This window comes from Acomys russatus, chromosome 14 (assembly GCF_903995435.1).
Source record: "Acomys russatus chromosome 14, mAcoRus1.1, whole genome shotgun sequence".
NCBI classification, from domain to species: Eukaryota; Metazoa; Chordata; class Mammalia; order Rodentia; family Muridae; genus Acomys; species Acomys russatus.
The window spans coordinates 62,652,393-62,667,475 of record NC_067150.1 but is presented as its reverse complement, the minus strand read 5'-3'; the positions used below and the strand labels follow the sequence as shown (position 1 = coordinate 62,667,475).

General features: G+C 43.6%; 1 protein-coding gene across 3 annotated transcripts in view; it reads left to right on the top strand.

The window, feature by feature from the left end:
- Positions 1-15,083, top strand: part of Myzap (myocardial zonula adherens protein) — a 725,358-nt gene that overhangs the window by 57,717 nt on the left and 652,558 nt on the right. For all 3 annotated transcript variants that reach the window (XM_051156759.1, XM_051156761.1, XM_051156758.1), the window contains exon 11: positions 10,121-10,204. In XM_051156759.1, coding sequence (XP_051012716.1) covers positions 10,121-10,204 — 84 coding nt within the window. The remainder of the gene's footprint in view (positions 1-10,120; positions 10,205-15,083) is intronic.

Below are 15,083 nucleotides of genomic sequence, written 5' to 3'. Positions count from 1 at the left end.
GCCAGGCTTCTCTGTGATGAATTTGCTTCATTGAGTTTTTTTGTCCCACCTGAAAATGTGTGCAAACTCTTTGTATTGTTGGCATGGATCATTTATTGAAAGATACTTGGGTGATGTTATCATCTGCCAGTCAGTGGGATCTGTTTGTGGTATCTGTTACATAAATATTGAGTTTTTCTAGAGTTATCTATTTTTCCACTATGTTGTATGTCCTGTTTGTCATTTTCTGTAATAACTATAGAGTTTTGTTTGTCATCTTTATCTTTTATTGCAGCCCACGTGTCTGTCCCTCCCCATTTCCGCCCTCTATTTTGTCTATGGCACTTATACCATATTTGGTGTGTTTTGCCTTCATTCCTCGGTCATCGGTCTGCTTGTTTGGTTTGCGTCTCTCTCTCTCTTGTAGAATGGAAGCTCTGTGAGGGCAGGGTCTTTGACCTGTTTCATTCATATCTGTATTCTTGGAATCTAGAATGGTTACTGGTATCCAGTAGGTGCTCAATAAATATTATTTTTGGACAAATAAAGACTAAGCCATCTGGACTTTATTTTTGTGTGTGACCAGGGCTCACTCTCTGTCTCTTTCTGGCTCATGGGAAACTTGGTGTTCAGCATCATTATCCGATTTCATGTCACCTTTATCAGGCTGGAGTTCTTTCCTCTGTGCTACTGTCTTTAAATATTCTTGTCCTGCGACTCCACCAGAGACTATAGAAAGCCCAGACTTTAGACTTAGGAGTTGGGCCTGGGGAGGAGGGAGCACAATAGCTCTTTCTGCAGAGATCATTGGTGAGCATTTAAGAAGTGCCTTCTGTAAACCAGGTGTAAACATAGATGAACTTCTTGTTCTCAAAGGATTTTCTGAATGACATCTAAACTCATCAGAGGATGAGGAAGAATGTGCTAAGTGACATATCCGATTCTAAGCCATGTGCTCTGGGAACACAGAGGCTGGGCAGTGAATCCTAGACTCTGAGGAAATAAAATCTGGCCTGGCCCCCACCTCTGCTTCTGACTAGGATTTGTGTTTTGAACAAATTCACAAATTCCTTATCCTTTCCAAGATTCTGGTTCATTTTCAATAAAATGAGTTCAGTCTCAACAGTTCCTACTCTGGAGGTGGTGGTATAGACTGACTGATGGCTTCCAAGTGTGAACTAATTCTCCTGGAGGGAGGAGGCAGTGTCTAATTGCATCTTGCAAGATGCATTAGATTTTTCCTAGGCAGGAATTGAGTGGGTGGAAGAGGTCATGCCAGATAAAATATAGAGTAAATAAAACCGAAAATATGAAGACCAGAAGGTATGGGGTGAGCCCAGGCCTGGACCTAGTTTGACTGGACTAGATGAGGGAGTGGTGATTGGGGAAGCTGGAAAATGTGGGTTGAGACTCACTGTGCCAGGTGGTGGCACTGAGCACAGAATGAGGTTATCGTCACTCATGATTCCTCAGTGGCTCCTGTGGCATGAGTGGGTCTGAACCTTGGCGCGTTGCCATGGATGTTGGGCTAACAAGCAAGAAGGAAGGCTGGGAAGAGAGCTTGGCTAGTGCAGGAAGGGTCCATATCCACAACACAATAACTTTAGGGCTATTTTGAAAGGTCCATTTTTAGCGTCAGTTTTGTGCCAGCTGTGAACAGATGCTCATTGCCTTGCTCTGAGCCAGCCTTCTTCCCAGATACTCCTGTTCAGCTTCTGGGGTTTTCTCTCTGAAAATGTTTCCATCCAGGGAAGCACAGGGACAGATGAGCAAACTCTTGCTTCCTTTCTCCATCCCGCTTGCCTCCGAGGGCCTAAAAAAGACAGCATTGCCCCTTCTGGCTACGGTGGCACGTACCGTGGCCTGTAACTCCCGCACTTGGCAGATGGAGCTGAAGTTTAAGGTCATCTTCCTCAGCCTGGGCTAATGAGACCCTGTGTCAGAAAATAAAATGGGTGGGGACTCCTGGTAAGGTGGCTCAGTCGGTCCAGCACTTGCCATGAAAGAATGAGGACCCAAGTTCACTGACAAAGAGCTGGGTGTGGCAGCACCAGGCAAACACCAGAAAGGTAGGTCCGTTGGTCTTGCTAGCCATCCAGTCTAGCCTCATTGGTGAGGTCCAGGTTCAGTGAGGAAGACATCTGGCATCAACGTCTGCATGTACACCTACATGTGCATGTGTGATGACACACATATGAACATACAGCATGGACAATACACACAACACACCTCTGACAGACCCAACAGGTACTTTGTAAGGACAAATCCCACACCATCATTTTTTCCAGTCCACCCTCTTCCCCAACGCCAAAGACACGTGCTTAAGGTGTCATCCTCAGGAGGACAGTAGCTGACCAATCCCTGAACAGCAAGATGTGGATAAAAAAGAGTCCAGGTCTCAGCATTAGGGAGGCTGCAGCTGAGATCTCAGATCTTGCCAGTAGCATCTGCAACCTTGGTTTCTTGTTGGGGGTGATAACCACTTAGGGTTGTTTGTGAGCATCACAAGCTAAGCCATCCAAGGTCTGATACCCAGTGCTGGGAAGGCCCTGTGTTCATCCTGCCCATAGCTAAGTCATTCTTATGCACCCAGGAGGATCTGCATGCTGCACCCAGGAGGATCTGCATGCTGCTCTACTCGGAGAAGTTGAGTTCTTATCAGTCTAGGGTAGAAATCAAACCAAATAAGATTATCTAAGCTCAGAAGCCCATTTCAACTGATCCTTTTGACTAGCATCGTTCTATTATTATATATTACTTCAAACTTAATAGAAAAAATTGATTAAAATATGCACCCTGTTCGTGTCCAGCCTGGCTGAATGCCACAAGACACATTAATTGAAAGTGGATTTCTACTGCCTACTCAAGCCCCATGAAGATGAAAAATGTGCCTTTCTCCTCTGGGCCTTCATTGATTTTTCATTTTCTCCACTCAGAGCTTCATTTAGCAATTTTTCAGTTTCATTTGGTTGGGCCTTGATTCATCCCCTCCCATGAGGTAATGCACCCTCTTCTCCGTCCTTATGAAGCCATTCTTCCAGGCTGTGTTGGGGCTCGCACCGTCTGATCCTGTCAAATTGCCTTGTGCATTGTGGTTCCCAAAAGGGGGCTAAGCTTCCTTATTTTTACTCGTGCATTTTTTAGTGGCCTTTACCTTTATCAAGGAGAATGAAATTTAAATTTATAACCAAATGGATAGAAATGTAGCTTAGTGGCAGCATGACTACTCACAAGGCCCTGGGTTTCACCTCATTGTTGTAAGTGAACCAAACCAAACTCCAAAATACGACAATGAAATGATGACATGACAAAACTTTTAAACAACATCCATGTCCTTGTTCAGTTAGATCCCTGACTCAGTGGATCCCTAGTGGTTTTGGAAGTGGCATTGGTATAGGGGAGAGAGCAGAGATAACTGAAGAGAAGGCTCAGTGAAGAACACTTGCATCGAATCAGAGCCCACAACTGCCCAGTTCCAAGGGATCCTACACCCTTTTCTGGCCTTGCATGGTACCAGAGTGTATATGGTGCACACAAAACTCACACAGGAACATACACATAAAAATGACACATTATGAAAACAGTTTTGAGGGTCTGAGCTATATCCTTATAGAAATAAGCTTTCAAATACTATAACAACATTAAAGTAGAAAGTGCTGGTGTGTGTGGAGTTGGGTCCTCAGGAAGGAGAGGACAGCAGTGTGTTGGTGATGGCAGGTGTGACTTCTTCATTTAACATTAATGCATTCCCCACAGCCCTTCAGTTTCTGATCTTACATATGTGTGCCTGTAGGCCTTGTGACTATTCCTAAAATGAGAACAAGCATACGATAAAACAGATTTTAAAGGAAATAGGAAAAATTTGGTAGCAAGACAAAGGAAATACTGAGACTGGGGATATAATTTTGTTCCTAGACTGCCTGCCTAGTGTGCACAAAGCCCTGGGTTCGAGCCCCAGGATAACCCAGATATGGCGGTACATACACTCTTTAGGTGCAGGCAGGGATCAAGTTCAAGGCCATTCTCAGTTACAGAGGGAAACCAAGGCCAGCCTGGGACCTGTGAGAATTTGAACCAAAATTCTTTTAAATGTGTGCATGTGAGTGTGTGTGTGTGTGTGTGTGTGTGTGTGTGTGTGTGTGGTATATATATGTATGTGTGTATGTGTGATGTGTGGTGTGTGTGTTTGTACTGCATGGTGGTGGTGTGTGTGTGTGTGTGTGTGTGTGTGTGTGTGTGTGTGTACATCTGTATGTGCATGTTTATGGAGGCCAGAGTAAAACCTATAATGTCAGTGGCGTTCCTCAAGAGCCATCCACTTTTACCTATCTGTCTGTCTGTCTGTCTGTCTGTCTGTCTATCTATCTATCTATCTATCTATCTATCTATCTGTTGAACAAGGTCTCTCACTAGCCTCAAGCTTGCTGATTAGGCTGGGCTTATTGGTCACCAGGCCCCAGGAATCTGCTATTTCCTGCTTCCCAGCAGCACTAGACATACAGGACTCATTACCTGACTTTTTAAATGCATGCTCTGAGGATCCAACTCAGCCTTGTGACTACTTGACTGACTGAGCTATCTCCCCAACCATGTTCCTAAATTTTTGTATAATATCTTCTTGGTCTGGTTAGTTGTAAGGAATCCTTTCAATACAGTAATCTGTTTCCAAAGCAGCTTATAAAACTTCTGTTTGAGAGCCCCCTGCCTCCCCAGACAATGCCAGTGCATGGCCATGCTTAAGACTAATTGCTTACCTCAAACTACAGATGCAGCTGTCTCAATTATTGCTACAGAGGAGAAAGGAAATGGACAATTATAATAAGCTACAAATGCTATTTTCCTTCACTTAAAAAATTAACTTAAAGAGGCTTCAGTGGTGCACATCTGAAATCCCAGCATTAGGCGAAACAGAGGCAGGTGGATTGCTGTGAGTTCCAGGCCAGTCTGGACTACAAAGTGAGTCCAGGACAGCTAAGGCTACACAGAGAAACCCTGTCTACAAAAAAGACACCAAAAAATCAAAAAACAAACAAAAAATTAGCTTAAATTTTATGTATATGTGTGCCTGATTGTCTGTATGTGCATCAGTATGCGCAGTCCCTACAAGATGCCAGAAGAGGGCATCAGATTCCCCCAGAGCTGGAATAACAGGTAGTTGTAAGCCACCCAAGAAGGGTGCTGGAAACTGAATTCTGGTTCTTAACCACAGAGTCATTTCTCCACCTCGTCCCTTCCCTTTTTAATAACCAAATTAGCCTGAAGGCATAGAAACTTGACATCTTGCAAGATCTCTTTAGTTTAATAATCTATTTAGTGTGGTGCAGAGCCATACTGATAGAGACAAGAGTTTGAATGCATTATTTTAAACTCAGGTTAAAATTTAAGGATACCAGGTAAGATTATCTGCAGGGGGCTCACCAGAACTGGGCCTCAGTATGACATTTAAGTCCAGCTAGTATAACAAGATTAGGTCTTGCTGAAGTCACCTATGAAAGTCTGGAAGGTCAGTGCCCTGACATCCCACGTCTGAATACCTGACTTGAGTCCAGTATTCTGGGTCATTTGCCACCACCTGGTGACATCTAGATCTAAATGCAACTTTTCTGAAGAATAACTGAACCTCCTGAGGGTCAAGTTACAAATTGGAATGGAATGCCCCAAGAAGTCACAGAAGGCCTGGGTGGTAGGGCAAGTCTGTAATCTTGGCACTAAGAGGGCAGAGGCAGGGGGATCAGGAGGAGCTCAAGGTCTTTGGCATCATAATGGGCTGAGACCCTGTTTCAAAAAATAAATAGTGACAGAAAAGAAGGCCTGGGCATCGCACAGTTGGTAGAACGCTTACCTAGCATAAAATTAGCCCTAGGTTTGAGCCCCAGCACTGCATAAACCTGGCTGGGCTGCACATGAAGAATGTTCATTTAACACAGTACCACCATCGCTTCCGGAAGCACACTTGCCAAAAACTTACATCCAAGGCCTCTACACCCTCTGAAATTCTCCCACCATCCTTTCTTCCTCCTCCAAACCAAATGCATCCTCAGAGTGATATCGGCACATATATCTTCCTCAAAAAACACTCCCAGATGATGCCTTTGCTGTGGGTTGGTTTATAGCCACATAAGTGTCTGGTTCTAGAATCCCCGATGCAGACCAAAACCCCCAGAATTCCAAGTTCTTTTAGGAAACTATGTAGTGTTCTTGCAGTCTGTGCACACCCTTTCTATTTTCTTTACGCATCCCTAGATTACTTATAAGACCCAATAAAATGCCAACAGTGTATGAATAGTTTCTGTATTATGTAAGGAATGATGTTAGCAAGAAAACAATCTTTCCACATTTAACCCAGACATTAAAAAAACAAACTATTCCTGGCCCATAGTTTGAATCTGCGAATATAGGACCCACAGATATGGAAAGCTGATATCGTTTTAAAACTGAAATCTAAGGGCCATGAGGGTGGGTTTGCATCTTCCCATGGCCTCCTCATGTCCCTGAGTCCTGCTGTTCTCTGAGGCCTGATGTTAGTGTTCAAAGAAAGCCACTCCTCTTGCTTCCTTGACCTCCAAGCATTCAAGAGCCCCTCAGAGGCAAGAAGGCTGGGTGTTTGAAATCACTTTTTATGCTATTTGATGGAAGTTTTCTTCTTACCATCTAAGGCCCTTTAGTGAGTTTCAGGCCTCATTTTGACTGCCATCTAAAGACCTATGTCATTTTAGGGCTGAGGATGTAGCTCAGTGCTAGAGTGCTTGTCTGGCATGTACAAGGCCCTGGGTTCAATACCCAATACCACCAAAAGGGAAAAACAAAACAAAACAACAACAAAAACCAACTTAAAGTTAATTTTTTAAAACCTTAAGGGCTGTGGAGATGTGCCAGTTGGTAAAGTACTTACCCTGAAAATAGGAGGATATAAGTTTGAATCCTGGCCATCCATAGAAAAGCTGGTGTGGTGGCCTGTGCTTCAAGTCCCAGCAATGGCGAGATGGGACATGGACAGGAAGGCTCGCTGGGCAGCCTGGCTATCGCAGTCAGTAGCTCCAAGGTCAGGGGGAGATCATGTCTCAAAACATAGGGTGGAAAATAACAGGAAGATACTCAGTGTCAACCTCAGGGCTCCACATACATGTGCACACACGTGTACATGCGTGCACACACACAAATCTGTATGCCGGCACACAAAATCTTAATACTGTAGGAAGGAAGGGCAAAGGAGCATTACGGGGTGATTTTTGTGAGCCATTCCTATACAAATGGAGAAAAATCACACAGTTTTTCTTGTGGGGGGCACAACCCTATATCAACCCCAAAACTATTTCTCTTCCCTAATCCCTTCAATGGCTTTTATTTTCACTTTGGTAAACTTTTGTTTTTCTGTCCCCTGAGGCTTTTTATAAGCAGTCCCTCACTTTGCAATGTTTGTTTCTGGCGTTAGTGTAGTATACTCCATCATGCCGGTATCGCGTAATTTATGGCCAGTTCCTTTAGTGCGAGGCATTAACGCTATTTCCATTTTCTCTCTATTATAAATAATGGAAGCAAGAACATCTCTCTACATGCAGCTTTTTTCCTGTGTTTGAGTTATATCCTTAGGACAAATTCCCAGGAGTGGGATTAGTGGGTCAAAAGGTCTGTACAGCTTTATGGCTCTTAATATTTATTGCTAAATTGCCTGAAGGGTCATTCTAATTTACAGTGCCACCTGCAGCACATGAGTGTCTGTCCCTCCCAGGCTTGCCAACACTGGCCTCTTCAGGCACTACTTTGGGGCCGATTTCAGAGGCATTTAGGTAACTTGTTACTCTCTTTAATTTCTTAGTTATTAAAAACACTGGGCATTTTACCTTAAGTATGCTTACTTGGTTCTGTTTTATATGGCTAGCTTTTCTTCCCATAGGGTGATATATCTTGATATCACATGAAGTTTAAAATAACCTATAATAAAAATGCCAAATACAGGCCTGGGATATAGGTCAGTTGATAGGATGTTCACCGACTGAGTATGCAGGGGGTCCTAAAATAAAACTAAGTGTGATGGTGCAACCTGTAATTCTAGTAGGAGGGTCAGGGGTTTGAACTTATAAGCTACATAGAGAGTTTGAAGCCAGCCTGGGCTAGAGACTCAGTCCACCCAGCACCAAGAGGATAATCAGTGATACCCACGAGGCTCATTCTGAGTTCAGCAAATGGCCCATTCAGCCACATTGGTTTCTTTACTCTTCTTTTCTCCTTTCCTGTTTCCATATTAAAGCAAATCCTGGCTCATGTATTTAAGTTTCCTGTACACTGCACAGTACCTGTCTAAAACATGCACTTTTTCTAAGATGACCATAATGCTGTCATCACACCTAACAAAATGACAATTCCTCAGTATCAGTAAATACCAAAATGTAATACAATTTTCCAAAGTACTTTTCATGCTGCTTTGTTCCAGCCACCACACAAATTCTTACATTTCTCCTCCTTCTCTTTCTTGTTTGGTTTGTTTTGTCTTGTTTTGTTTTTTTGAAATGGGGTTTCTCTGTGTAACAGACCTGGCTATTATGAAAGTTGCTTTTTAGACCATGCTGGCCTTGAACTCACAGAGATACACTTGTCTCTGCCTCCTGTGCACTGGGATTAAAGGTGTGCGCTACCACAGCCTGGCTACATTCTTATATTTTTAAAGTTGGGACTGGAGAGAGGGCTTAGCAGTTAAGAGCACTGGTTGCTCTTATAGTGGACCCAGGTTCAATTCTGAGCATCCATATGGCAGGTCACCTTTTGTAACTCTAGTCCCAGGGGATCTGAAGCCTTCCTCTGGCCTTCTTAGGAGGCCATATATGTGATGTTCATACATAGATTTCAGACAAAGCATCTATGCAACATAGAATTAATTTTTAAAAGTTTCTCATATCAGTGTGTAAGAGATCTTTATTTTGAAGGGTGCTTAGACCTCCCCAGGGAACGGTATAGTGTAAGTTACTCAACTAGCCACTTATTGTTGAGGTTGGTTTTGTGTATTCTAAAACAAAATTTGTACGCCCAATGTACCTTTGGGATCTGTGCCTGGAACTAGTATTTCTGGATTGAACCCTGAGCATGTATATGCTTTTACAGATGTCATGTGGTTCCCTTCCATGTGAGCTTGACACTTTGCACTGACGGATTTTTATAAATGGATGTCTGAATGCTCAGATACACAAGCTTGTTGGAAAAGTAGTGTTCTGTTGACTGAATCTACAGACTGATCTCACTTTTGTTCAAGACATGGCCTGGCACAAAGTACCCTGACTCTTGCTTGTGCAGAACCTCTGTTCTGTCCCAGGAAACATGATGTCTGAATGAAAAGCCAGGAGGAGTCCAGGGTGTTGCATGGTGTTACACGTGTAACATGCTACAAAGGTGGCAGTGCAGCCCAGGTGGCTCATGGGGCTGTTCCTGCTTACTGTGTGGTCCTTATGAGTCTTTAGCCCTCTGAATTCCATGAATCCATTTAGTGATCCTTACCCCCCAACTTTTGACACCTGGTTGGTCAGATACTGATATATTAAGAGAAGTAACCAAATGTTTGGGGTGTGCGTGCTCCAGCAGATCATGATAGTTAATCTCAGTTGACTTGTTTGCATCTACCCGGAAGCACGCTCCCTGAACTGATAACTTGATAACCTTGCTATCAAGGTACAAACAGTACAGCCAGTGTGGAGAGGTTGGCTAAACAAACCTAACTGGACACCCCTGGGTCTCAGAATCCCCCTTTGTCAGAGAATATCAGGTCAGCAGTGATCCAGAAAACAGAGTTTATATAGAAAGGCTGGGATGTAGCTCAGTGAGGTAGAATGTTGACCTGATGCACACAAAGCCCCGAGTTCAATCCCCAACACCCCATAAAACAGATGTGGTGGTACACACCTGAATCCCCAGCACCTAGGATGTGAAGGCGAGAAAATTAGAAGCTCAAGGTCCTGTCCAGCCGTATAAAAGTTGGAGGGCAGCCTGAGATACACAAGACCCACCCTGCCTCAAAAAGAAAAAACAATGAGAAGGAAACCTGCACGTGGGTTCTATGCAAACAAGCAAAGGTGTTTCTGCCTACTGGTTGGTTGCCTGGCAGCCGCACAATTCTGAATTTTTGTTTGACAGTTTTCTTCTTGTCTCTTTCTAGATTGAATCATTAAAGAAAAAAGTGCAACAGAAGCAGCTTCTAATATTGCAGCTTTTAGAAAAAATCTCTTTCCTGGAAGGAGAGGTAAGAGGCTAGGCTATGGCTCTTTCAAGCTGGTGTCTTCCCTGCCATTAAATTTTATGTTGCTGATCGTGCTGTGGACACTTAATTAAAAATATGGCTATTTCCTGGCCTTATAAAATTGATTGAAGGTTAACTGCCAGCTCTGCAAAGGATCTCTCGACAGCTCTATTTTCTCTACCCTCTCCCTCTCCATGCTCTAGCCTGCTGCTGGTGGCTATGCCTTCGAAAGTCTAATGTGTCTTCCTCAAGAATTCTCCCAGCAAGTCTAATGCCGTCAGTGCTCACAAGTTCTCATGTGTATGGGGCTTTATAGACATATTTCCCTCACACAGTTTGCATGGCAGCTTTAAAAATGTCTCAAGAAGTATTGTGGTCTCGGTGAAGTAGAAACACAGAGTCACCCAGGCTCACCCAGCCTAGGAAAACCCAGAGCATTTGGGGAGGGGGGGGTTGTGGCAGTTCCTGGGGAAAAAATTGTGAGTTGGAAAAATCTTAGGGAGTTGGATCTTAATAGAAGGAGCCGAAATCCATTTTCCCTGTAGGCTCTTTATTAAGAACTTGGCATTGAGCCTTTGCCTTCTTTGGCTCCAGGAAGACCTGGTTTGCCAAGCACCTGTCCTTGTCAGTGTCCCTCTGTGTGGCCCTTCCCCCGCAATATAGCCTGGGACATGACAGTGAAGTAAGGAGAAAAGTAAGATGGCATTTGTTGAGTGCCTAGCGTATGCTGCGCAATGCTGGTTCCTTCCCACATGTTCTGTATAACACAGGTGCGTGGTGTGGGTTCTCTCTCAGGGGAGCCCTGGGATAAAGCCAATCAGGAAGCTTCCTTGTCCTCATAAAGGAGCCATAACTGCACCTGTGTGGAGCAGTGAGGGACAGTCCCACAAGAGTGCACAGGAAACGTCTGGCGTGGGCTGAAGAGATGGATCACCCATTAAAGGCTAGGCTCACAACCCAAAATATAAGGAAATGCCTGGCATAGTAAGGGAGTCTGCCTTGGCACTTAGCTTGTCAGAAGGGCTACCCTTGGAATAAAGGGTATCTCCCTCATTTTAAGGATAAGGGATGGAGTTTCAGAAGCATCATTTGCTTGCTGCCCATGCCTACAATAAAGATGCCAAGTCTGAATCTGGAGCCTACTTCCTTACTGCGTGCTTGCAGGTATGGTGAGCCAGGTCGTCATCTAGGGACCTGGTTTCAGACTCAAGGCCCATGAGTCTCAGTGTCTTGGAGTTGAGAAAATGGATATTTTCCTGTTCCCACTCATGTATTCCCCTCCTTGGCTGCTGGGCTAGCACCAGCTTTTCTTTTTTAAATGATAGTATCGCACATAGTCCAGTCTATCCTCAAACTCACTATGTAGCAAGGGTGACTTTGAATACCTCCTCTTCTGTCTCCACCTCCCAATTACAGGGTTACAGGTATGTGCTGCCTCTTCTGGTTTCCAGCGTTTGTTTCTAAGATTTCCTTCTGAAATCATAGCCCTGTGTGTTTTCAGGGTGGAGGTGCAAATGCACATCCTCCTTGGTGACAGTCAAGAGTCCCCAGAGAGAAGGAGTTTTCAGAAGAGTAGCACAAGGTGCTGACAGAAACAGAAGCTCACTCCCTGCCCCACCCTGTTTCTGTCTGTGGCACCTCCAAGCTTTCAAGTAGTGTCCAGTGTAGTACTGTGCATAGGGAGAAGCTTGCAAACAAACGCTTTGTTTAATGCTCCGATGATTCAGCCCATGGTGTGGGCTGCTGAGGGGTGGATATGACTCGATGCTGCAAGGTGATTCCAGGAGTCCCCAATATAGAATGGGGAGATGAGGCTGGGAAAGGAAGCGCACCTCTGAGGGCAGCCGGGGCTCATGGCACTTGGGGTCTCTGGGATATGGTATGGAACTAGCTTGGATTGTCTCAGAAGACTGAGCCCCCACCAACCCCACCTCACAGTGGCTGGGGTCTGCTCCTGGGGTTCTGGCCATTGGCCACCGAGGCAGGATCACTTTTCCTGTGGTGTTCATAGAAAGCCCCAAGTGAAGACTGAGGAAGTGGTGTGTGTCAGGGGTCTGTGGGCATCAGAGGGTGCAGAAGGGTCCTACAGTTGCAGCTATGTTCATCTCAGAACAAGACTGGAATCTAGTCTTTCTTAAGCATTTAAACACTGATTATCAACCTGATTAGCCTTCCTTAAAATATTTAAATCCAGGACAAAAATGGCCAGTTGCTCTGGACCACTTCCCACACTGACTTTGTTTCCAATTGTTAAAAAAAATGTTTACATATACATTTATATTATTACACATATATATAATAAACTACATACACCAAGAAGGACCACAAAACAATTAGGAATTATATAAATGTTACACTTATAGTGTTTTGCCTATTTATATTTTGCAACCTTGGAGAAAATATTTTTCGTAACTTGGTAAGTCTACAATTCTGAATGTAAATCAATATCTATCATATCTCATCTCTATCAACCTAAAAACTTATATCTAGACCTAAAAACATCTAAACAACCTAAACAACTGAGCTTATTTGTAAAACTAAACTATCTGGTCTTCAACCCCATCAGAGATTTGAAAAGGAATAAAATTAATTATCTGAGTAAACGGGAAGTGCAAGTTAGCAGTTTCCAAAATGAGAACATGACAGAGACAGTTCGCTACCTAGACAGTCACCCAAACTCTCTATAATGTTGGAGCATCATCTTCAGCCTTCTGGCCCAATATATCTGACAGACATATTTGTGAGGCAGGAACCACTGAGGACTTGCTTACCCTGTCTTGGCAGAGTTTGGCCGTTGGCTCTGCCTGCATCCAAACTTGCCCATTTTTAGGTAGAATTCTGTTTGTGGTAGAAATGAGGACATTTTGCCCAGTAGTTTGTTTGCCACATTTGAAGCCATCTCCATAAGGAGGTTGTTTGATGTTCATCATCTTCTCTGAGGTAGGCTGGGCGTTGCCAGGAGTTAACCTGCCTTATTGTCAAAGGATCCTTACAATCATAAAAAACATCTTTACATGACATATTCTGTAAGTCTCTGAGGCCCACATTGACTTGAAACAGCAGACAGACAAACAAAATAATTCACATGAAAAAATTTAATGCAGTTAGACTTAAACATTCTAAAACATTAAATATCAGGAATTTAACTTATTATGTCCTAAGGGTACTGTTCGTGTGTATGTGTGTGTGTGTGTGTGTGTGTGTGTAAGTACATATACTGACCTGTTTCTTGTTAGTTGTGTGTGACTACAGACACCAATTAACTGCTACCCTTCTTTCCAGCTGATATGTGACTAATGAGTCTAAGCTATCCCGTGGACTGTGGGTGTCACTTCACTTTATTATTCTTAGCCTAGAGGTGTTACAGACAGGCATATATTAATGCACAATAAACCACATTGCTTTATAAAAAACTTCCTAGATTAAAAAATGCAATTACATTTCTCACATATCTTAGCCACCTCACTTTTCTATTATAAAATCACCTTGAATGCCAATATAAAACATCTAATAATATTCCTTCTATGGTGCATACTAATTTTGCATTTGAATGATATGATAAACAAAAGGTATTTCTCAGACTCAGCTTGCTTCCATATCATAACAATTCTTCATCCTCTACTTTTAAGCAGTTTTCTGTTGCTATGAGAAAATGCCTGGGATAGGAAAGTGACTGAAGAGCCTTGGTGCTTACACAGAGTGTCCTTAGGTCTGTGGCACGTGTGTAGAGATGGGTGAGAGCTGACTCCCGAGCATTAACTGTATATGTATATACACATGTATATACACATATGTATATACACATGAGCATGCACATGTATGCATCTCAGTTCCTCACTCCCTGGCATTATATAGGACTCAGGCAGGTCTACCCTGCTATTTGCACGTAGGGTAGCAACGAATGATCCTAAATTTCCTTAAAGTATTATGTGCACTGGGAGAAAGCTCACTTGGGAAAGTAGTAGCCTTGAATGTGGGAAGACACCATTCAAACCCTACAGCCCATGTCACGGGCAGGGGGCGGTGCTGTGCTCCGAGACAGGTGAACCCTAAGGCTTTCTTAGTGAGCTCCAGGGCCCATGAGAGAGACTGTTCTCAAAGCACAGGTGGATAATGCCCTAGGAATGATAACTGAAGCTGATCGCTCACCTCCACATGCACGCACACACACCACACATGCAAATGCATATACACGAACACACACAAAATTGAGATTTATTTTGTGAGGTTTTTTGTTTTGTTTTGTTTTGTTTTGTTTTTCACTCTGTGGCACAGTTCTGAAGATTGAACTATGCAGGTGAAAGTGTTGGGTTGTAGTCTCAAAAAGTGCCTGAGTCTGATGGGACACTAGATTCTGACCCATGTGTCATCATTATCTGTGTTTGAGCATGAGCAGACCATTCGCTCATGGCTTAGACCCAGTGGCGGGAGGAGAGGACTCATGTCCCCTCTGAGACTGCTTGTGTTTTTAATGCTTGTTTTCCCTACCCCACCCCACAAACCACATCAACACACTAGACAAGCAGTCCAGGGCAGCATTCAGTGCCTGGTCCTGGGCTCATGGCTGCTGCTCTAGAATTCTGTTTCCCTTTCAAATAGAGAGTATTGAGTACTCCTTGGCTTTATCATTCACTCTTAACTGATGTTTAAAGTTACTAGGCTTCACATGTACACATACCTCAGAAATATACACCAGATTCTCAAAAGCTGTCTTTTGCCTGGCTCTATCCCACTCCCTCCCCCCCAATTGTTTTTGTTGTTGTTGTTTATTAATCTTCTGGGAAAAAGACATTCCATTCCCTGTTTCTGACATTAAAACGAATAAAGTGTTTTGGGGCTCGGGAGATGGCTCAGTGGTTAAGAGAACTTGCTGTGCTTGCAG